This window comes from Hemibagrus wyckioides, linkage group LG22 (assembly GCF_019097595.1).
Source record: "Hemibagrus wyckioides isolate EC202008001 linkage group LG22, SWU_Hwy_1.0, whole genome shotgun sequence".
NCBI classification, from domain to species: domain Eukaryota; kingdom Metazoa; phylum Chordata; class Actinopteri; order Siluriformes; family Bagridae; genus Hemibagrus; species Hemibagrus wyckioides.
The window spans coordinates 17,728,802-17,745,907 of NC_080731.1; the positions used below are offsets into that span (position 1 = coordinate 17,728,802).

Below are 17,106 nucleotides of genomic sequence, written 5' to 3' on the forward strand. Positions count from 1 at the left end.
GGGTAATAGGACAATGCAAACAGAGCTATATGTCTCACTTACAGAAAACCAAATACACGAAGAATAGAGAGGAAATTTCTTAAAGTGGCTCACACTTTCTTTCTGACTCACTGCCTGAGTCACCCCCAAAATATATTGGTTTTTTTTATATAAAACTGGTATAAAATGTGTGTACAATAATCAAATTGCAGTGAAATTGTTAAAGATAAGCAATTAACAATGGGGAGAAGTGTTTGTGATTTTGGACTGACTCAATGTTATCTGTTTATAGTCATATATTGCTTTCAATATAGCAGCTATAACCAGCTACTCTCTCACCAGCCACTTATTTGAGTCGGTCCTGAAGGTGAAAAACATTTTCCAGTAATTAAAAATGCCAGGTATCCACCACGTTAGTCCATGTGTAAGCTGTTTTTATTAAATGTATAATGTATTAGAACAAGATCTGAAGACAAAGCCATGAATTTACACCTACACATACTGCTGAAATCAAACTACTAAAACTGTTCAGCAGCAATTTTGCTGTTGTTCTTTTGCAGCTTGCTGCAACAGTTTCACAAAGATACATACCTGAAATGGATCCAGACTATTTTAGCCGCATGGGAGAGATCACTCTTAGCCCCAGGGATATGGTTCTAGCTTTAATCATGCAAGCTCAAATAACAAAATACAGCTTGGTGTTGCCATTTAGTCTACTAGTCACATATTCCTACTCTGCAAATGTTAATAAACAGAAGATTTAAGATATTCCTGAAGCCATTCATGGTGTGATTAGTTAGAGGTCAGAGAAGCAGTTAAAAGGTTGAGATGCTGAAAATATCCATAGTTTAAAAACTCCATGAAGAAAAAACAAACTTCCAGTTTAAAAACGTTATCCACATGGTGTTATGGTGAGGTTATAGAGAGAGAATCGAGGACATGGACAGAAAGAGGATACTGTATAGTTATCAAGACATGGTTGTGCAATAACACTGAGTGCATGGACACATGCATGGACATGGCAGAGGACACAAAGCTGCCTTTTCATTTTCCTTTTGCTCTGCCCCAGAAAGAAAAATGCAACTTTAGTGGGTGAACATTAAAATGTAAGAGTCTATTAACTCACAGAGAATCCCTTTCTGACTCAGCAATACTGTAAGTTAGCACTGAAGAGCAGCAATATTTTACGGGAATTAATCAGTGATGGTGAAACCATTAGAAATCCTGCCCCAGAGGTGACTATCTGCTCTGTTCCTCTTACAACCCCAGTAATCTGCAAATAAAATCCTTAACATACAACATAGGATTTTGTTTATCCATTTATAGTTACATGGAAAGTCCAGGAAGCAAGTTTCTTTTTCTTTCATGTCCGTTACAGCATCTTTATTGTTTCAGCAAGCAAGCTGAAAAGGAAAAACCTCTGTCCTGAAATTTCCCATAAACATAATACATATGAACCATGATGTGTTGTTTTTCGTTAAATAAAAACATGCTTTTAACTTAATTGCTTTTAAACATAGAAACAAAAAGTTATTAATAAGAACAATAATTTAAATATGGTCCATAAGTTAAAGAAGTTACGAAATATGTTAAAATATGCCCAATCCATGGTGTTATGGTGTTTACATCAGTAGATCTGTCACAGCGTGCAGCACGTCTCACTCTGTCGGCGACATGTTAGAACAAGACTGCTACTCATTCCTCCTTCTCTATGAATGTGCCGAGCCGGGCTCAGGTAGCATTCTCTTCATACCCAAAAAAGCGTAAGAATGCTGAGGATAACAGCTGATCATCTCCTGCTGTGGAGCTTTGTGTTTTTAGTCTCATCTATCCACTCCGGTAAGTTATTCAATACACTCTTCACTACGAGTTCTCTTAGTAAGTGATTTGCACTGATTTATTTAAACATTTTTGCCTTATAGCTGTACAGTATATTGGTAAAACAGGGCTGGTTGTGAGCATAATTTGATTTATTAGTGAGTTGAAAATTGTTTCAAATGTCTAGTGTATTCATGGATTGCTCACGTGCTCGAGCATCACATATTTCTGGCTATTTTATAAACCAGAGCAAATAAATATTTCAACTTTCCAAATAGTAAAATGTGAAAATGGCTCAAACAGCATACATGGAAGTGTCTCTAGATCAGTAGAGGGCGTGAAGCACAGCCAGAGCGATGTTTTTTGTTTGTTTGTTTGTTTGTTTGTTTGTTTGTTTTTGTTATAGTGTATTTATAGTGTAGTCTCCTATTCAAATGATTTCTGAGTTCTATTTAACTGCAAGTGTTTTAACCAAACCTCACGATCATAAATCTACACGATCAAGCCGATTGGTGGATGCATGACAGCGGGAGATACAGAACAACACAGATAAGAAGTTTTAGTACTTATGGCTTTATTAACCGCACTAATTAACAGAAGGAAAACAAGATTGTTATTGATTTACCAGACTGAGGCCACATGTAACTAGAGGGAAAACAATAGAACAAGGAAAACCTTTCACAGATTCTACATAAAGATTAAATCACTAGACTAAGGTACGTTCACCAGTGTATGAATTGTCTCGTGTTTGCATTTCACGATTTATAACTTTATACTCAACTACTCTACTAAACCCAGAGTACTGCTGAGCCAAAGAGTGACTTTCATCCAAATTTGTCATTTCAAACTTGGTCCAAACCAAGGGTCATGAGAGACCCTTTTTTTATTCATTTTACAAACAGTACAATCTGTACTAAGTGTCTCTGACTCAGTGGAGCTATGAATAAATCTTGTAAACTCAGGATTAATATAAAAAAAAATGGATGACAGACTAGACAACAATTTGTGATCAATCAGAAACCATCAGAAAGTTAAATTCAAATATCTTAATAATTGAGTCCTATCAATAGTGTATTCTTAGCTCATGCAAGAAGTTCTTAAGATTCACCACAACCATCACTATGAGGAGGAAAATGCTTACTGAAGTCATTAAGCCACAGTCCTGTGTGTATCATCTGGACAAAACTGATTTCTAGCTTTTTTTGGACACTTCCTGTTCTATATAACCACAGTTGTTAAGTGAAATAATATTTTCTGATGTCTGGTTCTTGTACATTAGATGGACTGGACCTCTATGAGGTGGTTCGACCAATCAGACTCCATGACCTTCATAAAAGATCTTTAGAGGTAAGAGTCAGTGAATGATTCGATCTTGGGAATCTCTCATGAGAATTGGTCATAAATGTATTTATAATGTGCGTAATATTCCTTTTTCCAGTCCACCAGGCCTGATACTGTGAAATATGCCATGAATTTTAGCGGCAAACACATTGAAATGCATCTAGAGAAAAACACGTAAGCTTTACTTTTCTAATTTCGTGACCACTGGGAGTTTGAGGGGAGTGGAACGCCAGGGGAGGCTGTTTAAAGTTCACAGAAGTTTTTATTTTTCCCCTCAGAGGTAATCAGATGAAGAGATAATCATGAGGATGAATTTTCTAGAATGAAATTTGTGGAAAATACAAAAAAATAGGCTTTTTGGAAAAGTCTGTGTGTGTAATTTGTCAAATTTGTAATTCAAAACTTAAAGAAAAAAAAGTTCTTTCTAGTTGATCTAATGCTATGAATCCTTGGTTCTGCAGTGATTTTATAACTGAGGACTACACTGAGACTCACTACCTGAGCAACGGGACTCCAGTCGTAACTAAACCTGATAAAATGGTGGGTGGATTCTCCTTTAATTCACTTTCACATGGCTATTTCACAGAGTTTATGCTTGCTTCATTTATAATTCAGCTTCAATTTCTGGGAAAATAAGAAAATGAGTAATTCTTTTTTGTGTAGGATCTCTGCTACTACCAGGGGAAGATCATGAATGACAGGAACTCAATGGTCAGCGTGAGCACCTGTGATGGATTACGGTACAGCCAATAACTTCTCAATGCTGTACAAAAATATAAAAAAAACAAGTTTAATATATAACAAGTTTAATTAATATATTTGGACTGATATGAAAACATTTATAATTCACAGCCACAAAAAATGTAAGTCATGGCCAGCTTAATTCCTGGCCCTAATATTTGAATTTTTGGGTATTTCTAAAAAAAAAAAAAGAAAAAAAAAAAAGAAGAGAAATCATCATGTTAGCTCAGCAGCTCCATACTTTCAAAATATTAATTGATATATTTTGAGATTTTACTCTTGTAGTCATTTCTGAAAGAAATGCTAGTATTTCAAAGAAGGGTAAATCTAGCAGCCTTAAAGGGTTATAGAGCTCCAAAGTTTTTATGCATTTCAGGGGATATTTCCAGACTGCAGAACAGAGGTTTATCATCGAGCCTTTGTCTGAAGACACTGATGGTGACCATGCGGTGATGAAGTATGAAGATGTGACTGATTCTCCTTCTGTATGTGGAGTCACCAACACTACCTGGTATCCTTTTCCTGAAGGCTTCCCAGGCTCTTCTCGTGGCAAATCTAGAGCTCGCATGTCAGTAAGTGAGATCAGTTAAATTTAGAGATTTTCTGTTCCTCAAGATCTCAGGCAAAAGATTGTCTCAATACCTAAGAGGTAACTTTCAATAGTCAATAAAACCTGGAAGTGAGGAGAAGTCAAAACTGAACCATGGCTAATGTACTCCAGATATGGAACATATAAACTATTTGTTTAATGATAGTTGTAAGAAATATTTTCAAGAACATTTGTTTTTCCTGTTTTTTAGGGACAAACAATGTTCCAGCAAAAGAAATACAATGAAGTATTCCTTGTAGTGGACAACAGAATGGTATGTAATCAGCAGCCACATGAATCTTCTGCAAATTGAACTTTTCACATTGGTTTTTCTTATAATAACCTCACTTTAACCTCACCAAATTCCCATGGCTCCACTAGTATAACCCTCGGTTGTCATGGCATCATAAAGAACTCACACAATGGTCCCTATTCTGTCATCGCCACTGCCTTTGTCATGCAGAGCCCTGCATCATGTAAGAGAATCTATCCTTTCTCTGTACCAAATATCTAAACCATGGGGGACTATATTGAAGAAGCCCTGGCCACCTGGTTCATCCGCCCATGCCTGTCATCTGTCGCTGAGAAGAAAGATGGCAGACTGAGACCATAAATCAACTATCATGGACTTAACTCTACATGGTCCTATACTCCCACTTGTCCCATCAATCCTCAAACAACTCCCTGAGGCCTGTATCTTCACAAAGCTCGACTTACAACCTCATCTGGATAAGGGAAGAGATTGAGTGGAAAACCACCTTCCACACCACCAGGGGGCACTACAGGTACTTGGTGATGGTGTATGGACTGACTAATGCCGCTGCCATCTTCCAGGACTTTGTGAAAGAAATTTTTAATAACTTAGTCAACCACTGTGTGATCATCTACATTGACAATATCTTATCTCTTATCTTATCTACTTCAAGACCTTTGAGGACCACATGAACCAAGTACAGTCTGTCTTCTGCCATCTACTGCAGCACCAACTCTACATAAAAGGAGAAAAATGTGAATTCCATCAGGACTTGATAACCTTCTTGGGGTAAATGATTAGTCACATAAATAGTAAAGTACAGGGTGGTGATGGAGTGGCCTACCCACTCTACAATCAAGGAGTTACACGAGTTGGTTTCTGGGTTTCACAAACCTTTATTGACACTTCTGTTGCTTTGAGTGGCGATATAATCTAAATATTGGCTGTGGGCCGTAATGGACCACAAAAACCTGGAATATATAAGGAAGGCAAAACGTATCGTCCCTTTACAGTCTAGGTGGGCACTGTTTTTACATGTTTCAATTTCATGGTCAGCAAGGGCAATGCCCTCTCTCACCACCACGACCCCATACACAAACTCTTGAGTCCAGAATCTATACTTTCCCTCGTCCACAGTCAATGCCCTTATCCATTGAGACATCATGGAGGAAATGCAGCAAGCACAGCAAACGGAAGCATTGCCACCAGAATGCCCGCCAGAATGAAACTTTATGTACCAACCAGCCTCCGCCCTCAAGCTATCCAATGGTTCTACACATCCTGTGCATCCAGAGGACCATCATGTTAGTGCAGAATGCCTTTTGCTGGCTTTCCTTGGCCCACCACATTGACGTTGAAGTCTTTGTCAAGGCCTGCTTGATATGCGCCAAATGCAAGACTCCACATCAACTGCTTGCAAGTCTTTGAAAACCCTTACCAATTCCAAAACACACATGTTCACATCTAGCAATTGATTTTGATGTGGATCTCCCACATTCCCATGGACATACCACAATCCTTGTGATCACTGACCACTTCTCTAAGGCCTGCAGGTTGGTGCCCCTCAAGGGACTCCTTATGATTATAAACACTGTTAAGGCACTTTTCCACGTGCTCCGTGTCTATGACCTCCGGGTGGACATCGTATCTGACAGGAAAACCCATTTCACTTCCCGCATATGAAGGGCCTTCTGTGAGCAAAAAAGCATCAATATGAGCTCACGTCAGCTACCATCCACAGGCTAATGGCTAGGCTGAGATGTCCACACCTTCCATTCCAACCTGGCCAAATGGTATGGCTTTTCACCAGAAATCTAAAACTCAAGTAACCATGTCAATTAACAACTTCAACTTCCCCACACCTACCATATCTCTCCATCATTTCACATATCCCTCCTCAAGCCACACAGCCCCTGGGGCCATGCATGTCAAAAATGAGCCCCCATCTCCATTAGACTTTGAGGGAGCCCCAGCATACCTGGTGCACAAGATTCTGGATTCAAAGGAGAGGCCACCTCCAATATCTAGTGAACTGAGAGGGATACTACCTTCCAGAATGATCATGTGTTAATGCCAGAACCCATCACTCACCGCCAAGTTTCACAGAGAATATCCTGACTGCCCAACACCAAGAACCCAGAGACGGGCCGTAGAAGAACACCAGGCAGTGTTCCTAGGAGGGGGGATTCTGTAATAATGCCACCTGCAGTTTACCCGACCATCAGAGGGTCGCCCAAATATATACAGGTTAAGTTCACTTCTGGGTTCTGAGAGTTTAAATCGTACACTAACACTATACTAAGCACGAAGTATTGTTGCTATTACACTACTTACCATGCTGTTCCTAGATTCATTGTGCCTGATTTTCATATGTTCTGACCATAGCCTTGTTATCTGGTTTTGCGTGTTTTGTATAGTGTTTTGGTTTCGTTTGCTCTGCTGACAGTCTGTTTTGGATTCTTGGTTTGTACCTGTTTTCTGACCACACATATCTCTTCTGATTTATTTCATACTTAGCATAATGAATAAACATATCATTCAACAGTTATAATTAATTGTTCAGTAAGTACAAGGAAGCTTATATGAAAGGTATGTAGTGACAAGAGTAAGGAAAATACAGTATGTCTCTACAGGTCTTTGGACTTTAAAAATTAAAATTTTATCTTTGCCAAAAAGGGTCTGTGACTAACCACATGTTTGATTTGCTCTCACATAGTATGTGAAGCTGGACAAGAACATCACCAAAGTGAGACAGAAGATCTTCGACATCCTCAACTTTGTTAACGTTGTGAGTTTCAGACGTCATGTTTAAGTAAATTTAATAAAACCCTTATATGATGATAAAGGGTGCAGCTTCTAAGATGTTACTCTAAGAGTTCACTGTCAAGAACATGATTGTAAGACGTTCATGTGATCACTTATGTTACAGCAGCTATAAACTTACTCCTGCATTAAGCTGACACTTGAGACTGAATAATAACACACAGTTTACATCCTTTATATGTAGTGTCCACCATATGAGCCTCTGTCTCAGTTGTTGCTATAAAAACATTACATATTAAATACAGAAATATTACACCGAGCACTTTAATATAAACCTTGAATCTGACCCATCAGAAGTTTGGATTTAAGATAACTATTGGAAAGATTTTCTAGGAAGATTTACCTGGAAATTAAGAAGTTATTCATCCATTTAACTGTTTGATAGGTGTATAAACCACTGAACACTTTTATCGCTCTGATCGGTCTGGACATTTGGACTGATACTGATAAGATTGCAGTGACTACACCTGCCAGTGACACACTGAAAGCATTTACTAAGTGGAGAAATGAAGATCTGATTAAGAGGATTAAGCATGACAATGCTCATCTGATCACGTCAGTATGAAATAGAACTAAACTAAGCAAACAATGTTGAATTTAAAGAAGAAAAAAAGCATATGACTTGGTTTCTGTTGCTATTTCAGAGAAATCGACTTTGATGGGGCAACAGTAGGCCTGGCGTTCGTCGGCACCCTGTGCACAGAATCTTCTACTGGAGTCATCCAGGTAAAGAGGATATTTATTTAAAAAAATATGAATATCTAATATGGATATCTGATGTTCACTGTCCATGTGCTCTGTCATGTCTCTCAGAACCATAACACACGAGCCATAGCTGTAGGTGCCACTTTGGCACATGAGATGGGACATAACTTTGGAATGAGCCACGATAACAACTCATGTGCATGTAGTGGGGAGACCTGCATCATGGCTGCCTATCTGAGGTAATAAGCTGTGTGTATTAACAGCAATGCAAAAAAAACATAAATAAATAAGTTGAGCTCAAGTAGCTAACATGCAGTTACAAGAAAAACTCAAAATCCCTTTAAATGTCCCTCAACATATTTTTTTTCTTTAGAGGAGGTATTTAAAGGTTTTTTGTTTTTTTTTTTTTTTAATTTCTTTGGATAACATAATGAATGAACCTTCCAATTATTTGGTATTACAATTGGCATCGATTTATTAATTCAACAATTCAAAATAGCAAATGATCAGGATGATATAATATCCCGCATCAAATACACACACATACACACACACACACACTTTACTGTCGTGTTTTTTTATGGGTCTAAATTTACCAGACATTTTATGTAAGTGAATGCTTTTAGGCAACTAATGTAAGTAATGTCAGATGCTTAAATAAGCATAAATAAATAAATAAATAAATAAATAAATAAATAAATAAATAAATAAATAAATAAATTTAAAAAAAGCTCATATATGCAGATGACACACATCACAAGCTGTCATGCTGTTCTCATGTAATAACACAACAAAAGAAAATATCTCCTGGCTTCAAAGCTGATTACAGCACTGATGGCTCTCTGAGACTGTATAAATATTTATGTAGGTGTACATCAGTTGTATTGATGTGCTTATGTGTACTCACGATATGACCTCTTGTCAAATGGAACGTTATGGCAGTGACACAAACAACATTTTGTGACTTATCATGTAATTAACATAATTAGTAGGGCTGTCAGTTTAACGCGTTAACTTAATTAATTAGTAATGAAAAAATAACGTGATTAAAATACTTTAATGCAGTTAACGCACCCTGTCACGCCCCGCCCCGCGCCAGACCTGTACATCATCTTAGCACTGTAAGCTGTAGTGATGATGCAAAACCACGACAAAGATCTACCCTCTGAAGGGACAATGTAAATTTAAAACTCATCCAGATAGAGCCACTGATCAAACCAAAGTACTGCATTGTCTGCAGTAAGGAATTTGCATACCATTGAAGCAGTTCTAGCCTGAAATACCACATGAACTCAAAGCACGTTTTAGCGAGCTCTACAGTTAGCACAACCCCATCTGCTACAATCAACAGGCTCCACCAAACCACACTGCCTGAGGCTAGTCGCGACAAAATTAGCAAGTCTACATCGGAAAAACTTTGCAAATACGATAGCTAAATGGATTTCTGTGGACTGTAGGCCTGTTAATATAGTGGAAGACAAGGTTAATGGATGCATTTCAAATAGTCAAGAACTACAGCACTTTCGAAAATAAATAGGCTTGTTTGAAATAGGCTGTTTATATTGAGATACAATATAGCTTGAATCTCAGTCAACACGTAATGCAGTGGAACTGGTACAAAACATCATCAATGTCTATGGTCAAAACTTGTTTATTTATGCTTAGTAACATTTAAAGTTTCACGTGGCTTACAAATTTAACAAGTTTTATCAATAGTAACAAGATTAGATGCTTCTAATTAGACAGTACTCGTTTGAGGACATTGGGTCTTTATAATGGTATAATTGCAAAGTGAACATGCTCAGGTCAGAGCACATAGCTAGGAAAGATTTGAGAAGAAACCAACAGTTTACAGAATTCTTTCATGTAGTAAACATGTCATAGTTACATAGTCACATGTAAAACATAGTCTCCTTTGGTTTTTTTTTTTCTTCTGTGATACATTTCTAGGGCATATTTCATTGTCAGGAGCTGAAAGATTGTTAAATGCAATAATAGGAGAGATCTCTGAGTTGGAGGATTTATCTAAGTGTCATGATGCTGATCCTGGTGTAAACCAGCTATGTGATCAAGCTTATCTTACACCTGATTTATCAGAATCAGTTCAGCAGAACAGTGTTGCTCTGGCAAATCTTTTGCGGGGTATGTGACATGTATTGTGTTGCTATGCTTGCAAACCAAACGCAACTGTTTTGCAGCATTTCACACCGGGCAGTAGATCTGGCAGACTGTTCTTACGGACAAAATACCATTCCTAGTTTGGACTATACAGGTACATCTTAAAAAATTAGAATATCATGAAAAAGGTTGATATGTTTTACCCATGATTGTGTAGCCTACTGACCCAGACTGAGAGACCATTTAAAAGCTCAGGAAACCTTTGCAGGTGTTTTGAGGTAATTAGCTGATTAGGGTGCAACACCATGACTTTCCAGTATTGAACTTTTTCACAATATTCTAATTCTCTGAGACACAGAATGTTGGGTTTTCCTTATCTGTACGCCATAATCATCACAATTTCAAGAAATAAATGAAATATTTCACTCTATGTGTAATGAATCTATATAATATATGGGTTTCACTTTCTGAACTGAGTGACAAAAAATATTGACCTTTTTCATGATATTCTATTTTTTTGAGATGTACCTGTAGAGTAATCACAGGGCTTTTATTTGTGTTTCATTGTTTGCAATATTGCTTTTGCACATACTTTGTTATACACGGTTTACTGTACAAATTTTATTTTCTTATGCAGTAAAATAAACCCAGTGTCCTCAAATGAGGACATAATTTTTTTCAAAAACTATTTCCTGTTCAAAGACAGTGCTTATATTTTTATACTTATTAGGTGTAACTAACTCCAAACACCTATAAAAAAAAACAACTAAAGCTCGGGTCTTAAGAGGTTAAATGATCATTTTGGGGGTAATTTCTCAACCAATGTTCATGTTTGATTAAATGTGATTAATTAGATTAATTAATCGTCACATCATGTAATTAATTAGATTAAAAATTTTGATCGACTGACAGCCCTAATAATTAGTGAACGAGTGCTTGCATGAGCTCTGTTTTGTTTCTGTAGCTACAACATCCCACAGCTCTTCAGCACCTGCAGCCTGGGCAACTATGAGCAGTTCCTGAACTCCCGGAGCCCTGAGTGTCTCCTCAATAAACCGCAAGCCAAAGACCTGCTCCAGCCTGCGGTGTGTGGCAACGGCTTCCGAGAGACCGGAGAAGACTGCGACTGTGGACCTGCATTGGTAAACACGAACCTATAAGCTATAGCATTGTGTGTTAGAGTGTGTTGAATTAACATTTCAAAATTCAATCTGACTGAATAGATTGTGTGTGTGTGTGTGTGTGTGTGTGTAGGAGTGCACCAACCCGTGCTGCAATGCCACCACTTGTAAACTCACAAAGGGATCAAAGTGTGCAGAAGGAGAGTGTTGTCAGAACTGTAAGGTAAAAAAATCTGTTTGTCATGTTACCCTAAAGATCTAAACTTGCTCATACCAGACACACTTTCCACAAAGATTAAATACAGGACAATTAACACCACATTTGTAACCATTTTTATTAGACATTAGTTTATGAGAATCTGTCATTCAAGTCGATGCAAATGAACTGGTTCTACCTATTAAAACCAGTACACTGATATAAACCAATGGGAAAAAATATTTCTTTTTTAAAAATGGTGATAAAATTGATCCAGATAAACTTTGCGATGCAGTATTTTTCCAGAAACAGATACACCCACAGTCCAGTGTCACTTTTTTTGAACTGAATCTTCTTGGACAGATCGCTGCTGCCTCCTTGCTGTGTCGTCCCATGCGTGATGAGTGTGACCTGCCTGAATATTGCACAGGAAATTCAAGCTCATGCCCTGAGGATGTTTTCACTTTGAATGGTTTGCCCTGCAAGGACAGCACTGGCTACTGCTACAATGGGCAGTGTCCAAAACGGGCCGAGCAGTGCATCAAAATGTGGGGTTCAGGTACTGGACATGGTTCCTGTTTTATAAAGCATTAAAAGTATTTAAGGCTCTGCATTAAAAATGAATTCTACTGATTTGGTCTTCGCCAGGTGCCATTGTAGGGGTTGATAACTGCTACAACCAGAACACAAGGGGACTAGAATATGCTTATTGTACACGACCCAGCAACAACCGGTATCTAGGGTGTCAGAAACAGTAAGTCATTACGGCATTGTCATACCTTCAAAAGCAATATATGAGCCTTTTTTACCACTACATCTCAAAGCTCATTTTTCGAATACAGACTGATAAATCGTTGAGCAATTCTCCTGAACACATTTAATCTCTTAGGGATGTCATGTGTGGGAAGCTTTTCTGCGATAAAGGCCAGGCCAACCCGAACTATGGCCGCTACATCCTGTTCTCGCTCCCACAGGGCAACTGCAAAGCCACTTTATACAGCGACAGTACCCAGGATTTTGGTCAAGTGGACACAGGGACCAAGTGTGGTGAAGCGAAGGTAAGATTTCATTCAGTAAAATGATGATCAGTAAATCATCATTTTATCATTTAAGTAAATGCTCAGTTTACTCATTCAAGCTTGGGACTTCCAGGTGTGTAGTAAGAACCAATGTGTGAGTGTAGATGTCGCCTACAACGCAACCAACTGCACAGCTAAGTGCGGTGAAAACAGGGTAAGTTTTCAGCATGACATATATAATATGGGCCAGATTCTAAGGCAGAGGCTGTGAGTTCAAAAGATTTGTCAAGTATTGATGCTGAGAAAGTTTCTTGTATTCAGAATTGGGTTACGTCCCATTCCAATTATTATAAAAAATCACAGCCTCTGTGGTTGACAGATTCTCAAGTATAATGGTCCAAGACTTATGTTTGAGACAATAACATCTAGACCATTACCTTTCCATTACCTTTAATCACAAACATTTGCCTTTTAGCCCGATAGACAATGCCCTTTTTTGCGCTGAACTTTTCAAAGCAAAGCCAATAAGAAGTCATGTTTTCTCCTGATCTGAGAGGAATCATGTGTTATTCAGGTGTGTAATCATAAGCTGCAGTGCACCTGTGCACCTAACTGGCTTCCACCTAACTGTGTGATGCTAGCCAGCAGATCTCAGTCTACAGATACAAGTACATGTTTTTAATTCAATTTCTCACATTTATTAAAAAATTTAATGAAATGCCGACTTAGGAGCACAAGGAATAACGCTGCACCTTTCACTTGTCTGCATTTTAGGTTCACAGATAGGCATCGCTGTGGCTGTGTTTCTCCTGTTGGGGGCTGTTTTAATCGGGGTGGCCATCTACTGTATAAAATGTAGGAAGAATCAGAGCAGGTAAGCTGGAATACAGCCTTTTGTTGATACCAATTTTATTATATCTTTTACAAAAGCAGAGTAAATTCTGTACGGTCCTGTGAAACTTGTACTTGAATTTGTATAATAAACGTATAAATCTTTTAATAAATAAATTAAATGAATTTTAAATAAAAATTAAAAAAAAATTTCCTTCAAACTAGAAATCTAGATATATATATATATATATATATATATATATATATATATATATATATATATATATATATATATATATTATCCACCTTCTATCATTTCAGTGTTCTTCTATCAGATCTGTGTGCTTATAACAAACTTTTCTTTTAGTTCAGCAAGAGCAAACCGTTTTCAAAAGTCTACCGTAAACATCTAATGTAAGTCTTTTTTTTTTCTATTTACTTTTTTTCCTGAACATTAAGCCACTTTGTTCATGACAAGCATTTGAAAATGGATTCACTAGTAAATTGGACTTTAAAAGGGTAAAAGCAATCATATGACTGCCCTGGTCAGGAATTTCATCTTTGCATTAACACACTGTTCTCTTCCAGGCCTCTTACAGGAGATTTGTAAATCCAGTCTTCGGGGAACAGTCACACAAAACACAACCTGCACTGAATTTGGATTACATTTTTGTTTTTTACAAACTTTCAAAGTACTTGAAGAGCCCTGATGCTGTAAAATTATTTCTATTGGACATAGTTTATATATCAGGCTTGTAATGTGAATTTGCTGTATCCACAGTGTATAGACACACTGACCAGGAAATTGAACATGAGTAAATGAATGAATTAATACATTAATGAATTTATCTGGTACATTAGTACGAGTCGATATATACTGTAGCTTTCTTTTGCATAGAGCTTTCTATAATAAAATTTAGATTACATAGCCATCGGTACATTCCACTTTAGGTGCACTAGTAAATTTCTGCTTCTTTACTCGCAGTTTTCTTGCACTATAATATTACAGTTTAGGTCCTGGAGCAAGTTTCTGCTTCTTTGTTCTCAGGTTTCATACAGTATCAGATCTCGGTTCTCGCTTCTCAGGTCTCTTTTAAACACACATTGAAAAAAATACTGTTTTGCCTGTATATATTGAAAATAAACTATATACTGAATATATACTGAAATGTCCAATATAATACTTCTGACATTTTATTGTTTGTCTCTTGTGCTGCATCCCTAATTATGAAGCAAATATGCTGTGAGTTTGTTGTGTCACATAAAGTACATTTTAGTCCCCACAGGATCACCACAGCTCCACACTAATGACTGTCTGAGTTATGCACAGGTAAATATAGATAGATAGATAGATAGATAGATAGATAGATAGATAGATAGATAGATAGATAGATAGAACCATGCAGTTGCTACAGATAAAATTAATGCTGCAAAAGATTTCTTATCCAAAAACCTTCATATCTGGCTGCATACCCATATAAAAGTTTAAAACTTCCTTTATTTGTTCAATGTCTTGTTAGATGTTCTCATGAAAATAACACATCTAACATAACTGAATGTTCCCAGTCAAGATATTTTATGCGTCTCCTAGTTCAAAGGTTTGAGCATGTGGACATCCTCTAAGGACAAGTGTTTTCCTCCAGGCCCAAATTTTGCTCATCAGGTTGCCAGGAGGTTCATTCTTAAAGCATGCACCTATCCACTACCACAAACCTCTGAATATAATAAACTTGAGATGTGTCTGCATATGTGTTTATTTATTTGTGTAATATATCTGAATGTGATTTTTTATTATTATTATTTTATTTTAGGAAGGGTGCCAATAAATCTGTTTGTGTGTCGAAAAAAAATGCAATGCAAAATGTACCAAAATGTCCTGGATTTAAGTAGAATGAGATTAGACAAAATGAGTAGCACATGTCAGTATGATTAATGAAGGATGAGAATAGGGAGCCTTATTGTGGACAAAATGAGAAACACACCCCAGACTAATTTCTAAAGGATGATATTAGTGAGCCCTTTTGTGGACAAACTGAGAAACACACCCTGGAATAATTTCTAAAGTATGATCTTAGAAAGCCTTCTTGTGGTTAAAATGAGTGAAAGCTGCTTATTCACCATCTTCAGCCTGCTAATCAAGCACTGATTGCATCATGTCATGGTTACTGAAGGCTTGCCTCCTCTATGCTGTGAACATAATTATACTCACAAGACCTTACACGATCTTGGACGTTTTACCTGTTATTATTATCATTTTAATCAGCTATGCAATTTTTGAACTATGGCAGCAAAGAGAACATATGCACAATATTTCCTTTTGATTGGTAAAGAATAAATGATGGAGTTGATGTGATTTGATGTAAGTCTTTTAACGGTGATATTACTAGCAGACCATTTAGTGTTTTAGCAAACAGTGCGAAGTTTGGGTTGTGGAAGCTGCTGTGAATTTTAAAATGTGCCAGTATCAAAAGGTTCAATCATAAAGAGGATTGTCTTCCACATCACACCACAAACACAAAGAGGAAAATTCATGACAATTCGAAGCTGAAGGTCCACCTGAGGCAAGTCTGGAACTGTGAGATACACATTCAAATGAGACACCAGTGGAGACAGGCAGCATGAATCATGCCTCAGGTTAAAAGAGGATCAGAAGAAAGGAGGATGTGCAGCTTTAGTAGTAAAAGTCTCCATTTTTATCACTATGGCTGTGGGTTCAACTCTTACCCTGGGTGAAAGTTATGTTTGATAACAATAGTTGATTACAAAGGAGAATTGCTAGACTAGTTTGAGCTGATAGGAAGGGTATATGAACACCACAACATAAGAGTATTATAGGTTCCAGGCAAGTCCACCCAAGCCAGTCTATCTGAGAACCTGAGGTGTGTTTCAGTCAGTCTAGACCTGAATCTATCATATTTCTTTGAGTACCATTTCTGTTTATCTTCTCAAGATGTACACAACAAGCCCCCCCCACCCCAAACCCTTGTTGCAAGCTCATAGTTCAGTGGGGAACCAAGCTCACACATTCACTGTGTTTGTGACTCAGGGTTCACTCAATTGAATTCATGGATGAAGGGCTGGTGGAGCAGCTAGGGATCGAGACAGAAACTCTTTCATCAGCCCTCTGTATAAAAGCCTTTAATGGTAACTTTCTGCACCAGGCCCAGTGCAGTATCAAGTCCTTGTTTATTATTATTACCAAGAGTGGCTCTCTTTTTTTATCATCCAGTTGCATCAGATGGTAGATGCTAGATGCAGATCTTGTCTTTCACGTGGTTGAGCAAGCACAACCTTCACGTAGACTGGGTCAGCGGCAGCATTCTTGATTGGGGAGCCTCCTGCCACTCTCATTGTCTTGCCCTGTGTTCCCCACCAAGAAGGCCCTTTAATGAAAGATCCTTCTCCTAACATCAGCTCAGCGCCCCAAAGGTACCACAACTTCAAGCATGTTTTTAGTAAGGTCAAGACCTCATTTCTGCTTACCTTATGGGTGCCTTTACTATCTCACTACACCAGAGAGACAGGTGATGACTACATACGTACAGGAGTCACATGTAGCTGGTATCATATGC

At 37.7% G+C, this 17,106-nt stretch overlaps 1 protein-coding gene across 1 annotated transcript; it reads left to right on the forward strand.

The window, feature by feature from the left end:
• The first annotated feature begins 1,665 nt into the window (after positions 1-1,665).
• LOC131342997 (zinc metalloproteinase-disintegrin-like crotastatin) lies at positions 1,666-14,850 on the forward strand. Its single transcript, XM_058374322.1, has 21 exons — positions 1,666-1,818; positions 3,077-3,144; positions 3,236-3,312; positions 3,600-3,678; positions 3,802-3,878; positions 4,256-4,451; positions 4,680-4,742; positions 7,438-7,509; positions 7,930-8,099; positions 8,189-8,270; positions 8,358-8,488; positions 11,332-11,509; positions 11,622-11,711; positions 12,048-12,243; positions 12,333-12,438; positions 12,574-12,742; positions 12,837-12,917; positions 13,278-13,371; positions 13,478-13,577; positions 13,902-13,948; positions 14,123-14,850. The coding sequence occupies exons 1-20, from the start codon at positions 1,749-1,751 to the stop codon at positions 13,945-13,947; spliced, it is 2,145 nt and encodes a 714-aa protein (XP_058230305.1). The 5' UTR covers positions 1,666-1,748; the 3' UTR covers position 13,948; positions 14,123-14,850.
• The last annotated feature ends 2,256 nt before the right edge of the window (positions 14,851-17,106 follow it).

Bases quoted from the DNA above. Each gene is read 5' to 3' on its own strand.
- LOC131342997 (XM_058374322.1), top strand. From the start codon at position 1,749: ATGCTGAGGATAACAGCTGATCATCTCCTGCTGTGGAGCTTTGTGTTT. The intron at 8,271-8,357 runs GTAAAGAGGATA...CATGTCTCTCAG, and splicing joins CTTCTACTGGAGTCATCCAG to AACCATAACACACGAGCCAT. The intron at 12,743-12,836 runs GTAAGATTTCAT...TGGGACTTCCAG, and splicing joins CCAAGTGTGGTGAAGCGAAG to GTGTGTAGTAAGAACCAATG.